Source organism: Rhamphochromis sp. 'chilingali' (genome assembly GCF_963969265.1).
Source record: "Rhamphochromis sp. 'chilingali' genome assembly, chromosome: 18".
NCBI lineage: Eukaryota > Metazoa > Chordata > Actinopteri > Cichliformes > Cichlidae > Rhamphochromis > Rhamphochromis sp. 'chilingali'.
The window spans coordinates 32,638,949-32,655,006 of NC_137945.1; the positions used below are offsets into that span (position 1 = coordinate 32,638,949).

General features: G+C 47.2%; 1 protein-coding gene across 6 annotated transcripts in view; it reads left to right on the plus strand.

Moving 5' to 3' along the window:
* Positions 1–16,058, plus strand: part of sspo (SCO-spondin) — a 107,418-nt gene that overhangs the window by 58,368 nt on the left and 32,992 nt on the right. For 5 of the 6 annotated variants that reach the window (XM_080864836.1, XM_080864837.1, XM_080864835.1 and 2 more), the window contains 30 exons: positions 209–379; positions 488–688; positions 794–884; positions 980–1,200; positions 1,285–1,431; positions 1,562–1,728; positions 1,889–2,034; positions 2,669–2,889; positions 2,979–3,014; positions 3,154–3,318; positions 3,507–3,713; positions 3,824–3,991; positions 4,129–4,263; positions 5,144–5,381; positions 7,581–7,733; positions 7,827–7,873; positions 7,962–8,132; positions 8,213–8,389; positions 9,415–9,570; positions 9,643–9,770; positions 10,127–10,266; positions 10,448–10,494; positions 10,572–10,775; positions 11,963–12,124; positions 12,808–12,924; positions 13,034–13,172; positions 13,304–13,500; positions 13,607–13,777; positions 14,004–14,131; positions 14,271–14,425. In XM_080864836.1, the coding sequence (XP_080720962.1) occupies positions 209–379; positions 488–688; positions 794–884; positions 980–1,200; positions 1,285–1,431; positions 1,562–1,728; positions 1,889–2,034; positions 2,669–2,889; positions 2,979–3,014; positions 3,154–3,318; positions 3,507–3,713; positions 3,824–3,991; positions 4,129–4,263; positions 5,144–5,381; positions 7,581–7,733; positions 7,827–7,873; positions 7,962–8,132; positions 8,213–8,389; positions 9,415–9,570; positions 9,643–9,770; positions 10,127–10,266; positions 10,448–10,494; positions 10,572–10,775; positions 11,963–12,124; positions 12,808–12,924; positions 13,034–13,172; positions 13,304–13,500; positions 13,607–13,777; positions 14,004–14,131; positions 14,271–14,425 (4,606 nt within the window). The remainder of the gene's footprint in view (positions 1–208; positions 380–487; positions 689–793; positions 885–979; positions 1,201–1,284; positions 1,432–1,561; positions 1,729–1,888; positions 2,035–2,668; positions 2,890–2,978; positions 3,015–3,153; positions 3,319–3,506; positions 3,714–3,823; positions 3,992–4,128; positions 4,264–5,143; positions 5,382–7,580; positions 7,734–7,826; positions 7,874–7,961; positions 8,133–8,212; positions 8,390–9,414; positions 9,571–9,642; positions 9,771–10,126; positions 10,267–10,447; positions 10,495–10,571; positions 10,776–11,962; positions 12,125–12,807; positions 12,925–13,033; positions 13,173–13,303; positions 13,501–13,606; positions 13,778–14,003; positions 14,132–14,270; positions 14,426–16,058) is intronic. The other variant, XM_080864840.1, reaches the window with a different exon arrangement.

The following is a 16,058-nucleotide window of genomic DNA, read 5'->3' on the forward strand; positions in this document are numbered from 1 at the left end:
GAGATATTACAGTTTTGTTTTGCTACTGTTGTTAATCACTGTGCATTTGTCTCTTACTTATAGCCTCGACCGTTTCAAATATTTTCAAATATTAATATTTTAATTTGTGTCGGTTTTCTTTTTGGTTTTCTGGTTCCAGCTACAGATTCTCAGTTACATCAGAGTAGTTGTACCTCTTCTTCTTCTCATTGCCGTACTGTGTCTTTAGTTCATGGCTCGTGGAGTCCCTGGTCCATGTGGTCAGAGTGTGATGGATGCACAGGATCGTCGACTCGGACCAGAGAGTGTAACAGTCCTCCTGCTAGATTCGGCGGTCTGCCGTGTCTGGGAGAGGGGAGGCAGAGCCGCCCTTGCAGTGAAAATCTCACCATCTGCTCAGGTTAGCATAGCTGTGGGTTTCATTCACTTTGACCGTAGAACTGCATAAACACTGTTCCACTTTTAAAAAACGATGTGGATGGTAATTCTATTCAAACCTTGTTCTCAGACTGTGGTGGAGGCCAGGAAGAATGGCCTTGTGGGAAGCCCTGTCCTCGCTCCTGTTCAGATCTCCATGGTGACACAGAGTGCTTGGACTCCCCCGAGTGTAACGCGACCTGTGGTTGTCCTGGTGACACGGTGCTGCAGGACGGAGTGTGTGTGGTGAGACAGGAGTGTCGCTGCAAATACCACGACAGCTCTGCTAATGGTTTGATCCTAATTTTGCTAACTTGTAAATATCAGCGTGTTAGACTGTGAACATTTTACTCCACTCAGTGTGATCATTTGCTCTGATCGGTCTATTTTTGTGCAGATTCAAGCAATGCATCGTGGCTATGGCCCGGTGGATCTGATTGGCTGTTTGCAAATCCAGGAGAGAAAATTATCAGTGACTGCAAAAACTGGTAAGCAGCTGATTCTTATTTTGGTTTAATTCACTCTTAATGTTCGAATAGCAAAAAAAAATGCCACATAATGTTTTTTCCCGACCTAATCTCAGCTCGTGTGAGGCTGGCGTTCTGCAGTGTCAGTCTGTCCCCGGCTGCCATGTCGACGGTGGCTGGAGCCAATGGGGAGCCTGGACTGAATGCTCTCTTTCATGTGGCGGTGGAGTCAAGTTCAGAAGGCGCCTGTGTGATAATCCGTCTCCGCAGAGTGGCGGAAGAGGCTGCCTGGGTGATGCTGAGCAGCAGAGAGACTGCAACACGCACCTGTGCACAGGTAGTCATGACGGGCTCATCTAGGTTTTTTACACTACCATCTGCATTGTTACATGTGTGATGTCTGTCTGTATTGTGTCTCCAGAGTCAGTGGGCCCGTGGTTGCCGTGGTCTCAGTGGTCCGAGTGCTCGGTCAGCTGCGGTGGAGGGCAGCAGTACCGCTCTCGTCTCTGCAGCCTTCCAGCGTGCAGCGGTCGTCAGAGCAAGATCTGCAACACCCACGTCTGCCTCGGTGAGCGTCTGCTTCCTGTGCAGTATTTGTAGCCATGCTGCAAAGTTATATTTACACTGCTCCAGTTGGAGGACTGTTTAATTAGTGTCTTTAACTGCTGTTGCTGCGTGGGCTTCATGTCGCTCTGCAGAGGTGGGCTGCCCTCCTGGCAGGCTGTACAGGGAGTGTGAACGAGGAGAAGGTTGTCCTTTCAGCTGCGCTCAGGTCAGCGGCAGGGAGGGATGCTACGCTGACGGCTGCGAGGAAGGCTGCCACTGTCCTGTGCACACCTACCAGCACCGTGGACTCTGCTTGTCGGTGGGTTCAGAGTAACTTCAGTAGTAGACATGTGACGTTTTAAAAGTGCAGCACAGAAAATGAAGAGCATGAACCAGGCTGTGATGCACCACTGAGAAGATCATTTCAAACTGATGCAGTTTCTTCTCTTTAGAGGGTGTTTGTGTTTGGTGTGTTTCAGGAGTGTCCATGTCTGGTGGATAAAGAGCTGCTGGCCTCTCTGCAGAGCGTCTCTGTGACACCAGTCGCATCCCTGCTGTTTCATAACATCTCAGAGGATATGGAGCTCCAGTCTGGAGATACGTTTGTCCATGACTGCAGCGCCTGGTAAGCAGAGAACTTTGGGAATAATAATACAATTAAAAAAAAACATATTTTAAATAACTACTTCCAAAGTAGTCGTGACATCCCGTTCAGGTGGGGGCAGCTATCAAAGTGGGAGAGGTGGGCTGCACCGTGGACACGTCGAAGTATCACTGCAAAGCCGTTATCACAGGAATGACACCGTTGTCATTTGAGATGGACTGAGTTGAGAGCAAAATTTTATGGCCTCATTCAGATCTGACTGAGTCATTCATTCTGAACAGTTGATGCTGGTTTTATACAAACCTGCTGATATCCAGACAGCCCATTCTTCAGGGCAGGCCTTTCTTCTTATTAGCAAAGATAACGCCAAAGCACAGGATGGATGCATTCCAGCACTGTGGCCCTGTAATAAAGACTTCCAGTGTCAAACTGGCCTGTCCACAGTCCACCGGTCCCACTTTGAGAACATCTACCACAGTGTACAGCTACAACCTGAACTGGTGCGCAGCTACAATCCTGTACTGAGTAAGAAATGGAAAACATTTGTTGTTGTGACACAGTGGGAGCGATGCCAACTGTGTCATACGTATAAAACAGTGTAAAACTGCTGTTATATGGAAAATCACCACCAGTCTACCCCTTTTGTTCCCCGTAGCGAGTGTGTGCACGGCAGGTGGAACTGTTCTCTGGAGCACTGTCCTGTACACGGTGCTTTGTCTTCCTGGGGCCCCTGGAGCCCTTGCTCACTATCCTGCGGTGGTTTGGGGCTCAAAACCCGCTCTAGAGGTTGCACACAGCCCGCCCCGGCCCGTGGAGGGAGAGACTGCCAGGGGCCACGGAGGGAAACGACCTACTGCCAGGCCCCTGACTGTCCAGGTACTTTGGAGAGATTCTGTAGAACACGTGTAATATGTGTATTTCAGGGATGAAGGTCAGATTCATGAAAAGCTGCTTTTCCCCTCCAGCTACTGTTGTTCCAACAGAAGAACCAGCCACACCGGGTAGGTTCACTTTTCTGTGCACTCATTTGACTCTGTTCCTTTGGTTGCCATTTTCTTGTATTTGTGCATGCTGTTTAGGCTTTTCTTATCTTAAATATCCTCTCTGTATTTCATCATCTTTCCGTTTCCATCTCCTCAGAGGAGGACTCTGGGTTCTCTCCCTGGTCGCCGTGGAGTCCTTGCACAAAGACCTGCACCGACGCTCTCAGCCCGGCCCTGAAGTCCCGCCATCGACAGTGTGTGACACCAGCCTGTTCTGGAAGCTCTCACCAAGAGAAGGCATGCAACTTGCCCCAGTGTCCAGGTACACCACGCCCACTGTCTGCCTGCCTCTATTTATTTAATAAATCAGTTTGTGTTGCCTTATATAACTATAATATAAAGTACAAGTTAGTGCTCAGTTGATATGACTGCAGGAGCTGCGTGTGTGGTTCTTGCTTTGATGAATACAAGCGTCAACCAAGCTTATGTGTTTTGTGTTTCTGTTTTGAGGCGAGGTGTGTGTAGAGGCCGAGTGTGTGCGAAGGAACTGTTCGTGGACCAAGTGGGCAGAGTGGAGCGCTTGCTCGCGGTCCTGCGGCGTGGGTCAGCAGCAGAGGATCCGAACGTTCCTGAGCCCCGGAACAAACGGCTCGTGGTGCGAGGACATCCTCGGAGGAAACGTGGAGCATCGCTTCTGTAACATCAAACCCTGCAGAGGTCAGCTGTAATTATCAGTTCAAACTCTTCAGTGAAGGAATATTTAAAAAGCCAAAGAGAGAGTTTCATTTTTCACTTACTGGTCTGCGTTTGTGTTCGATGTTGTGTAGTTGATGGAGGCTGGTCCCGGTGGAGTCCGTGGTCGCGCTGTGATAAGCGTTGCGGCGGCGGACGCTCGATACGCACTCGCTCCTGCTCTAGTCCTCCACCCAAAAATGGTGGAAAGAAGTGTGCAGGAGAGAAGAACCAAGTGAAACCTTGCAACACCAAACCGTGCGGTGAGTCTGATCTACCACGTCCTGCGTTTGGCTCCTCATTGTTCCAGCATATGGCTGTTTATCTACAGGAGTGTGTGTTCAGCCTGTGCAGATAGCATCATGGCAAAACTCAGGAACTGCTGTCTGTGTATTGTCAGATGATAGAGGGTGCCCACCAGGCCAAGAGTTTGTGATGTGTGCCAGCCAGTGTCCACAGCGCTGCTCAGACCTCCAGCAGGGCATAGAGTGCCAGACCAACAGCGAATGTCAGCCTGGCTGCCGCTGCCCTCAAGGTACACAAGTCACACCTCATATGTGCGTGTCTTTGTCCGAAAAGTTCCTCTCCTGGCACTGATTTAACCCCTAAACTGTTCTGTGCTCTCCACTGAGAGAATAGCTTCGCGTCTAGAAATGGGTTTGTTATAACTCCTCTGCCTTCTTTAGGATTCGGGGTTCTGAGAATATACAAATTCCTAGAGTCCTGAATCCCCAACATGTGCACGGGATCCCCCAAGATATCTGCACACAGCTGACTCAGCGTAAAAGTTCTCTGCAGTTCTCAGTAGAACCTTCTAAGAGACGTAATTCAGTTACAAATGGTGTTTACTCCAGTTAGAAACTGTTGAATTGGAACAGACTGAGTGGCTCATCAGTGGTAAAACAAAAGCAGAGCGGACTGTAACAGGTAACACAGGCCTTCAGTTTAACAGCATTATCAGGCAGCCAGTCATATTCTGTTGATGTTTGATTGACCTTGGTTGGGTTATTTAGGTGTAAGAGTTGTTTCCACTGTTTAAAACTGGCTAAATCTTTTAAAGATAAATAACCTAACCGGCTCGACGTCACACAAGTATTAGAATTTAGTTTTTTCCAAAGACATTATAGGAGTGAGACGAGGAAAAATCTTAAAGTGAGTCTGGGAGAATTCCCCAACAATAAATATGATGGCAGAAATCAACAACAACAGGTTTAACTGGTGATTCTGTAATGGCCCTGTGGACCATTAAGATGACATCTCATTTAGATGATGTTTCAGAGTAGCTGTGCAGTGCAAGGCGTCATTCTGCTGCCAAGTGATGAGATTTGCATCTAGAATTGTTTTGTTAAAACGAATTCATTTTTTTTCATTAGCATGAATCGTGGTTTGCGTATCTTTTGTACGTGTGTGTTTAGGTCAGTTGCAGCAGGACGGGGTGTGTGTGCAGCTGTGGCAGTGTGACTGTGTGGACTCACTGGGGCAGATTTGGGTGGCCGGCAGCACGCATCAGGTGGACTGCAACAACTGCACCTGCTCTGACGGACAGCTGCTCTGCAGCAATGACAGCTGCCAGGCTACCTGTGTTTGGAGCTCCTGGTCCAGCTGGGCTCCCTGCAGTGTTTCCTGTGGACAGGGCCAGAGAACCAGATACAGGTGAGGTCTCCTGGGACCTGGACGAAGGAGACATGGTTTGTTTTGTAAACTGTTAAATTCTTGTTTGAGCACGTCCGTGTTTGGACATTAAAATGGGATCCAGACGGAGGAAAGTTTTTTTTACAAATCTGAAACTGGATTTTAAACAGGTTTTAAGTGGTACGCTCTTTAACAACAAGACGGAGATCATAACGATCAGAAAATCTATCATATTGTTTCCAGTGTAGAGATGGCACGATGCCACTTTTTTATGTCCGATACCGATATCATCAATTTGGATATCGGCCGATACCGATATGAATCCGATATAGTGTTTTTTAATCAATAAAACTGTTTTTTTAATATCTTGCTGCTTTTTGTATAAGTTCATACTCAAGTTTAAAAAAACAACAACACTAAAGCTATTCTGTTACACCTGTATGTAAAAAAATACAACAAAATATTTCATAGTTCAGCAACACTGATCAATCTAATAAACTTAAACCTGCTCCATCCTCCCTATTCTGGTGTTTTAAAGAGTACTTTGCAAACTCCCAGGAAAAAAAATAGGGAACCACCCCCCCCCCCCACCCTCCACCTCATGATGCTTAATCAACGTAATCAACTTTAATTTGATGCAGTGTGAAAAAAAATGCACAGAAATAAATAATTTTTCAAGAATAATAAAATAGATTCAACATCTTTCTTCTACAGAACTGCAGACTGCACAGATGGTATCTTCCCAAAGGAAAAAGTAGTATAGCTTACTAGGGTATATTAGACTTAACAGTTACTATATGCAGTAATGGACTTCTATATATTTTACACCAGATTAAAACTTTGGGTGTCAGATAATTATTTATTGAAAGCTCGACATTTTAAATGAGAATAAGAAAGAAAAGTATGTCTTTGTGCCCCCTTTTCCCTGTTCATGCCCTATCGGCCCCCCTGGCTACACTTTGCTAGATCCGCCCCTGCACAGTTACAGCCGTCAGCTGTAGAAAAAGATCCTCGAGTAGAAAGTAATAATAAATCAATTCTAACAACAGCTGATCAAGCTTAAACGTGCTGCTGTTGTTCAGCCGCTGGTTTCCTCTTTCTGGAGCAAAGTGGGCCAAAAACAAAGAAGAGAGACGGACTCACGACAGAAAAGCCGATCAGCTGATCACTGATCAGTTTCACGATTGAAGTAGCAGCAGCAGAGAGAGAGAGAGAGGCAGTCGCTCCATATATCGCTTGTTAAGCTTTACAAACATTCAGAGATGAACTTACACACTTGCTTTACTTCTCTGGGATCACTTCAGAGATGAAATGCTGGTTTGGTAGTGAGGCTACAAATACACACAGCCGCTCTATCACTGAGCATACTGCTCCGACGTGCTACGGTTATGAGCCGAGTTACGCCGTGTCGCAAGTTTTGTGAGGTGCTTTTTTGATATTTAATGGATCGGATTGCATTTTTTATTTCTCTCCGATATCCGATCCAGTAATTTACGTCAGTATCGGACCAATACCGATACGTAATATGGGATCGGTCCATCTCTACTCCAGTGTTTGTCTTCTGTAATTGCTGAATTAAGGATAAAGTTGATTCGAGTTGTCTGAGTCAGTGTGACGATTAACTCTGTCGTCTGTCTTTTGTCCGTGTCAGGAGATAAAATCGGGGCTCTGCGGGAGCCGGAGCGTCACTTGCTGAAAGCATTTCTTTCAAAAGAATGAATTTGCTGCTGATCAGACACCTTCCTGATGGATAGTTAAATAGCTTCGTTTCCATGGTACTGCAAGTTCTCAATGCTAATTCCAAATCTTAGAATTTACAAATAACATAAGATACATTTAACACTTTAAATCACATATGAAAGCAGTCACGGAGTAACAGATTAGTGATCCAGGCTTCCTGCTACCACAGTAAGTCAGCAATGTAAACAATAATGGAGTCTAGTAGGTTAGGGGGCGGAGCCAGAGTTTCAGTCTCACAGCATGGGGGTAGAGGTTATTCTGGACTGGATCCTGCGCTGCAGTTTTCAGAGCACCTAAAGGCTGATGATTTTCTGAACCCTGACTGTGAATCTTAAATATATGAAACGTGAAAAGAGCGTGATGGTTGGTTCATTGTCTTTGGTTCTGCAGTGTATCTGTGGATATAAATACATGCAGTGGTATTAAACTGGTTTTCGGTGTATTCCACTGTGATTACCTGCTGTTCGTGTTATGTGCCAGGTCTCTGACCCCAGACACCGAGGGAACACGTTGCCACTTTGAGGAGGTCCAGCACAGACCCTGCAGTCCAGGAACCTGCCCGCCTCTCTGTCTCCTTGACAACCAGACGCTCAGTGTGGGTGACACCTGGCTCCAAGGAGAATGTAAACAATGGTGCGTTAGATAAGGACAGAGGATATGGATGTTAATGACAAAAATGAAATGTCAGTGATACTGTGCTGGAAGCTCTGCCTGTGTTTCTTCTAGCACGTGCACTCCAGAGGGAGTTTTCTGCCAAGACATCGACTGCAGAGGTGCGTCGCCGTGTTTCTGTGAAAGAGTGTCGCAGATGTTTGAAGTCCTTGCAAAGAAAGTTGTGAAAATCCTTTGTGCTGTTTCCAGTGGACGGTGCTTGGACCCCCTGGTCGGTGTGGTCTGACTGCTCAGCGACTTGTGGTCGGGGCACACATGTTCGAACCCGCGCCTGCATCAACCCCCCACCACGAAACAATGGTTCTCACTGCAGCGGGCCAGAGAAAGAAACACAGGACTGTCAGACCCCTCCGTGCCTGGGTCTGTATCTTAAGGCAAGGAAAGAAAAGCCACATATTCTCTCCAATCAAAGGGAATTTCATTTACTCTTGTATCAACAGATGACCTTTGCCCTTGGTCTCCTTGGTCACCGTGCTCCCAGACGTGCGGGGCGGGGTCTGTATCACGACACAGGGCGTGTGTGTGCGAGCAGGGAGGAGATGCGGCGTGTCCCCCTGAGATCGAGGCTGAGAGGAACCGCGTGGAGACGCAGCTGTGCTACAAACAGCCCTGTCCAGGTACAAGAGTCATGCTGGCAGCACTGAAGCCAGACTAACAGCCACGATCGCTGTTTGTGCTGTTTCTCTCTGAACAGCTGACGGCTGTAATGAGCTATATGGGCACAGACCAGAGTACATGTAGGGACACAACATTAGAGACTAGACTGGGGAACCACAGAGTGACATTAAAGGGTTTATTGGATCTTTGTTTTTTAGCGTCACATTGCATTATTAGGTCTCCATAGTGACTTAGTATGGTATAGATTTTCTGTTGAAGGAATATATTTCATATATGCAACCTGCTGAGCTGTATCTCACACCGCAGGACGAAGCCGTGCAGTAAAGTTACAGCTGCGCAAAATAAGAGTTAAGTCACATATGCAAAAAATGTTTTAGTGGTTGATCCCAGTCTGTTTCACACTGCTGGAGCTAATAGGACACAGATTGCAGATGTTTGCCACAGAGAATATTAAATCAGTCAAACTAACTTCACTTGTCCATCTGCTGATTTCTGTGTTGCACACATGTGCATTGCAGGTTTTATTGAGTGAAGCTGGACAGGTAGGTACAGCCTCTACTAAGTGAACAGAGCTCAGTGTACAGGGTATCGGTGTCACAGAAAACAAATCGGACCCTTAACATTACTAATGCTACCAACAAATCCTGGAACACCGGGCAAATTGGGAAAAGATGATCTGGCAGAAGAAATGAGGGCGGGCAGGAAATACACAAGGGCAGGAAGTGAAGTATGTGAAATATGAGAGAAAATAGCACAAGTAGAGCTACACAGAGCTTTGGAGCCTCGCATTCAAACCTGTGTTAGACTGTGAGAAGCTTCCAGACTGTTTGAGATTCACTGACTTTCATCTTTTTATTGTGCTTCATTTTTTGAAGCCAGTGTAGAAGAAGGTGGGCAGGTATTTGACTTCTAAAATTATGCCATAGTATGCGATTAACTGAAGAGCCGACTGTGTGTTGAAGCGACTCACAGATGACATCAAGCGCTCGTGAATCGCACTTGAATGTTTTCGTTGCTTTGGCAGGCTGTCCCATGTCAGCGTGGAGCGTTTGGTCTCAGTGTTCCTGTGCGTCCCAGAGGCAGCAGCGTTACCGTGTAGCGCTCTCTTCACCCACCAGGGGCCAACAGTGCACTCCTGTGGAAACGCAGAGCCGGGCATGCGGTCTCAGCCGCTGTGATGGTGAGTTCATTACCCTTAGAGCTGCTTAAGCTGCACTCTGGTCCTACACCTCTTCATGTGTTTTCCTGCTAGAAGTCTGCGAAGCCCCGTTTGTGTACTCGTCGTGTGGCGCTCCCTGTGAGAAGCAGTGTGAACTGCGTGGCCGTGAAGATCTGTGTCTGGGTGTCAGCGAGTGCACACCTGGCTGTTACTGTCCACAGGTGAGTTTTAATGAACGCTGCTGAGTTTAATTATGATTTTTGGACACTACCAGTAGGATACAGTAAGACGCACTTTGCCTTTGGAGGTTTTGCTTTGATTTCTGGTCATTAAGAACAAATATGATTAGCAAATAATGCAACACGTGTTAACAGCTGCGTTTTGTTGGTTTGGTTTTTGGATCTTAAGCTGCTTCAAACAGCACGTTTGCCTGAAGTATGAATTCTACATTGATGCATCTCAATGCACGTGATTTGAGCACAACATAGGACAAATGTGCTGTACTTTATGACCAAGACACAGATCCGATCGCTGCGCTGTTTCTTCTTTCCTCTGAGATGTGTGTTTTTCCTTCCAGGGCCTGCTGCAGTATAATGGGAGCTGTGTTCCTCCAGAGGAATGTGGCTGCATCCACTTGCAGCACCAAGCTCCAGGAGATCCACCCACGCCTGTCACCGTCCCACAGGGGGCCACGGTCACCATAGGCTGCAGTACCTGGTCAGTTGTCTCTATCAGCCCCTGTTGCTGATAGAGACATGAATGTTTTCTCACAGTGTTGTCGTCACTCTCTGCTCTTTCTTTGTGATTCCCAGCTTGTGTGTGCAGTTTGTCTTTTATGCTGCCTGGGCTGTGACAGGTTGTTATTATTGTCCGTTTTGTTGACTTCTCTGTCCTCCAGTCTTTGTCACGATGGGAGTTTGCAGTGCGACATGAGAGAATGTGAAGGTAAGAGAGCAGAGTAATAAAACGAGGTTCTCTGTAAACACGGTGAACCTGAATCTTTCTTTCTCTCCTTCTTTCAGTCGTCCTCAGCGAGTGGTCGGGCTGGACTCGGTGCTCTCCCTGCGTGCTGCAGCACAACAGCTCGCAGATGGTGTCGATCCAGAGGCGCTTTCGAGCCTGTTTGGACCTGGATTCTGGTCTTCCAGTCTCTAGAGAGGAGGAGAGCCAGTGTCCAGGACTGCTGGTAGAGGAGAGGCCATGTCCAGATGCTAACATCTGCAGAGGTAACAAAGATGCTCACACCAAGAGTTTGTTTCGTCTCAGAGGATTCAGTCGTCTTATTGGCCAGATGTCACTGAGGAGAGAGCAGCAAAAGTAAATGTTCTGTGTTATGTTAGCGATTTTACTGCTGTCTGCAAACTCATACTGACCTTTGCAAGATTCTTTTAGGTCAAACTTGCACTGTGCACCTGGAAGTTGGGTCGGATTGAGGTTGGAGGACGTTCACACCATAAACAAACTGCACAAACTGCACCTCCTCCACAGGGTCTGGGTGTTTGTGGGCACCACAGTTGTGCTCTGTCTGAGACCCTCTCAGTAAAAGTTTGACACAGATTGCATGCAAACAGTGGGTGAATGAGTCAGGGCTCGACGAGCACGGCTCCAAAGAAAAAAATGAATTACACAGTCGGTCAGAGGGTGATGAAATGACTGCAGCGCGGTTTTCTCTGGAAAGGAAAGGGGGGTGATTGTGTTTTGAAATAAATGCGTGCACTTCAAAGCATATTCTTTTCATCTAAATAAAGACAGTTGGAGTCTCACACACAGCGAGGAATAAACGACTGCAGACACCGATAATGTCCAAGTCATAAACAGGCAAACCTTTAAACTGTTTCAGTGTATTAAATAAATGTATGTAGTTTTGGATCCAGTGACGAGAGCGATGTCATTCTGACATGTGGAGTCTCTGAGGGAAAATGTTTACTGTGTGTCAGTCACAGCTGCCATCAGCAGACAGTTAAGAGGCCTTAATCAGTGCAAAATGGGCTTTTCCTGCTATTCTGACTCACTTTATTCCCCAAAGGAGAAGAAAAGGACAGGTTAAATGCTCATGTGTGGTTAGCTTTGCTTTTATGTGCGTGCAAAGGATGATTCAGCTCAAATTTAACTCTGTCATCCATCCATTTTTTATACACGAATGGCTCTGAATGACTGCTGTCCCAGCTTAATTTGCATGTCAAACAACTGAAGCCTGGTTCTTGGTCATAGTGAGTAAATACTGCTCAGCAAGAACAAACTAAAATGTGTCTCTTACTTATAAATCATACAGCAAATAAACACATTGTGTTTGTCGCTCTGTCGTCATCATCTAAAACGAAACACTTAAAGTTTCTGTATTTGTCACTGTCAGTCTGTTAATGCGGATAATACCAAGGTTAGGTTAGTTATGATAGTCACTCTGCTCTCCTAGATGTGTGTCAGTGGAGTGGGTGGAGTGCTTGGACAGCGTGTGCTGAGCCGTGCAGCGGTGGAGTCAGGCAGCGCTACAGACAGCCCCTGGCCTCTCCTGCAGGACCCCAGTGTAGGAGCCAAGAGACCCAGACCCAAGGATGCAACACGGCCCTCTGCCCAGGTACATGTGAGCTTAAAAAGAGAGCAAAGCCAACAGGCAACATCAGTGGTGTAGTTCATAAGTTCAGTTCCAAAGATAACATTAGTTACACAATTTGTTGATATATATGTGAATGGAGATGACTGCAAAAGCCCCTAAAAATTAAGGCTGTTGGAAGTTTTGGTACACGCAGTGAAAATGTTTTCCTCGAAGGCTTCGAGGCTGAGCCGGACAGAGATGAGCATGTTGTTTGTGTCAGCGTGGTTTGTTAGAAACACATTTGTGTGTTTTCACTTTGAACTAATGCAAAGTCATTAGTGTTTCTTTTCAGCAGCTGAAGGAACTTCTGCACATTCTTGGAAAGAAGTGAGAGGAAATCAGACGTACAAGTAAAACGTATATAAAACGACACACAGAGGAAAATGATCCGATTCAATGAATTTCTAACCAAACGTCTTTACAGCTTAAAAAGAAGAATTTTATAGGAAGTTCCATTAGTTCTGAAGCTGTTTGAAATAAAACAAATCAGGATGTACTAAAAGACTAAATCAGACTGAAGACAAAACTTTGTCCTTACGATTATCTGTCTGTCACAAAGCTACAGCTACAAGCCGCACACATCACACCACCACCACCGTGCTGAACTCTGTTTCTACGTCAGGTCACATTTTGCAGCGCAGGCATGGTTTTCTTTGCTTTTTCAGGTGAGCGCTGTGAGGACAGGGATCGAGCCTCCCAGGACAGCTGTGCCAACAAGTGTCCTCGCAGCTGCACTGACCTATGGGAGCATGTGCAGTGTCTCCAAGGAGCCTGTCACCCGGGTAACCATGGATAACATCTTCCTAATATTAGACTTTCATTACGTGAAATTCATTGTTTCTCTGTGTTTCTTTACTTTTCCGTCTCTTTTTTTGGTTTTTGTCTCCTCAGGTTGTCGGTGTCCAGAAGGACAGCTGTTGCAAGATGGCCGCTGCGTGCCAGTGACAGAATGTCGTTGTGGTATCCCATCAGGCAACGGGACGCTGGAGTTCCTCCCTGAAGAGGAGTTTACTGTGGACTGTAACACCTGGTGAGAACTGCTTTCTGTGAGCTGAAGTATGGTCATAGTTGGGATTAATAAAGCAGTTTTTCAAATTTTTGTAGCGTTTAGTTCATAAACTTTGCTCCGTCTCACTTCTCGTAACGCCCCTCCGTGTGCAGTGTGTGTGAGCATGGCACGGTGGTGTGCTCCAAGCTTCCCTGTCCAGTTTATGAGCCCTGGAGTCCATGGAGCGCCTGCTCAGCTTCATGTGAGCGAGGCCGGAGAACCAGGACGCGCCGCTGCCAGGACACAGAGGGCGGCCCGCCCTGTGCCGAAGTCACGCAAACAGAAATCTGTGATCTGCCGTCGTGTCCAGGTCGGACATAGAAAAAATATCCAGCCAAGATCCTGAGATTTTACCTGCAAGTCTGGCGTCCCCTTACCTCCTTAATCTCTGCTTAACTCGCCGCCTCTCTTTGCAGCGGGTTGTTTGCTGAGTGAGTGGTCGGCCTGGAGCAAGTGCAGCGCCTCCTGTGACGGTGGGTTGTCATTGCGGAACAAGACGGTCCTTCGAGAGCCAGAGCCTGGTGGGACAGCCTGTGTCGGGCCACTTGAACAGCACGTTGTCTGTAACACCAACAGCTGCCTGCCCGGTAACACAAGCACACAACACTGCGCACTTTGTGTGTCTACTGAGAGATACCACTTGAGTTCAAATGATGTGAAACTGTTGTCAGTCAGCTCATCAAAGTCCTGACGAGTGATGTTTACAGTTATATTAATTATAACAAACAAAGTGAATACGAAGTAAATATATCAGCGCACATGTCTGCACGCCGACCTGTTACAGGTGAGGTCATTTGCTTTATGTTCCTGCAGAGTGTCCCGGCACGCAGGTGTCCAGTGACTGTTCAGCTTCCTGTCCGTATACCTGCCAGGACTTGTGGCCACACACTCAGTGTTTACCTGGACCCTGCACGCCGGGGTGCACATGCCCTCCTGGACAGGTGTGTGTGTGTGTGTGTGTGTGTGTGTGTGTGTGTGTGTGTGTGTGTGTGTGTGTGTGTGTGTGTGTGTGTGTGTGTGTGTGTGTGGTTGGACAGCAGATGTGAGTCCTAACTGATTGTGTCATCGTGCCCTTTGCAGGTGTTGCACAGGGGCTCCTGTGTGGCTCACGCTGACTGTCCCTGTTCGCCGCTCTCTTTGCCGGCTGATTTTCAAAGCTGGAATGTCAGCTCCGAGTACTTCACGGAAGCTCTGCTGCCCCCGGGAGCGGCCATCCAGCACCTCTGCAATACATGGTGATCTGCTACTGTTGGTGTGGTCCAGTCATTCACTGAGTCGTGTTGTAGGCAGTTGAACCAACGGCTGTAAAACTGTAATATGTGGCTCTTACATTTCCGGGCTGGCTCTGGCTCAGGTTGTAGAGCAGGTCAGCTACTAATCAGAAGGTTGGTGGTTCAATAGCTGCTCAGGTATCCTTGGGCAAGATGTTGAATCCCCAGTTGCTCCTGATGTGTTCATTAGAGTAAGATTTTGTGTGAATTTTAGACAGAAAGCACTCAGACACAGTGAAAAGTGCACAAATGGGAGATTAAACGATGCAGAGTGCTTGAGTAGAGTAAAACAGCACTGTGGAAGAAGCAGTGCATCCACGCTGCGCAGTTTAAAAATGACTCGACCGATGATTTGATTTTTTTTCTAATGTTTCTAACAATATTCCAACCCAAAGAAATGTATGTTTTATTCATTGTTGTGTTTCATTTTGATCCAAGACATTTAATTGTAGCAATTAACGTTACATTTGCTACATTTTCTTCAGTATTTCTTCAGAATAAAGAGACACACCATAAATAAAGTCAGTTAAATGACTGGTACCTTGTTCATGAACATCATTTCTGCCCGAGTCAGGTCGATTTTATCCAACTGTCTATTTTTGCTTTAATTAAAAGAAAACGTTGGGTTACTTAACATAATCCCTGGTTCTTTGATAACAGAGTGAGGTGTTTCACTATGGGGAATCGCCTCGGCGTGACCAACTACGGAAGCTCCAATGACACCACGTCTGTCTATGACAGACCTGTCGAGTCGTGCTCAGGGCTCCGCCCCCTCATACTAACACGGCCGACCAGCTCCTCCTAACTCATTCCAAGCGGATTTCTTTCCGTGCCTAAGCAAGGAGGGAAGTGTTGGTGAAACACCTCACTCTGTTATCAAAGAACCAGGGATTACGTTAAGTAACCCAACGTTCTTTTTCTAACTTCGCTCGGTGTTTCACTATGGGAGATATGGCCCACTCCCGGATTGCGCCAGCTCCCGAAGCTACTCTCCAGTGCTACTCCAGGATCTCAGGTCGAACCTGAGGCACCAGAATCCAGCACTGCCTGAGCCAGGGATGACTGTGCAACATCCAGCCGATAAAACCGGACAAACGTGTGCGGCGTAGCCCAGCTTGCTGCCGCACAAATATCCTGGACTGATACACCTCTGAACAACGCCCAGGATGTGGCCACACCCCTAGTGGAGTGAGCTCGGAGTCCCGGGGGGGGGCTGCAAGCCCTTACAGCTATAAGCCAGAGCTAAGGCCTCTACAATCCAATGAGCTAGCCTCTGGCGTGATACGGGCCTGCCCTTGTGAGGGGAGGCCCAGCTGATCCGACTTCCTGAATCCAGCTGTTCTGTCAACATAAGTCCCCAAGGCCCGGACAGGGCACAAAGTGTTCAGCCTCTGCTCCCTCTCTGAAGAGAATGGAGGGGGGTGAAAAGCCAGGAGCTCTACTGTAGAGCACCTGTATGACATTTCCAGCACTTTAGGCTGGGTTAGGCCTCAGGAGTGCTTTAGTGAGTCCGGGGCCAGCTGTAGACAAGAGGGGTGAATAGACGGAGCCCGTAATTCACTAACTCGCTTGGCTGTGGTTAGAGCCAACAGCAGAG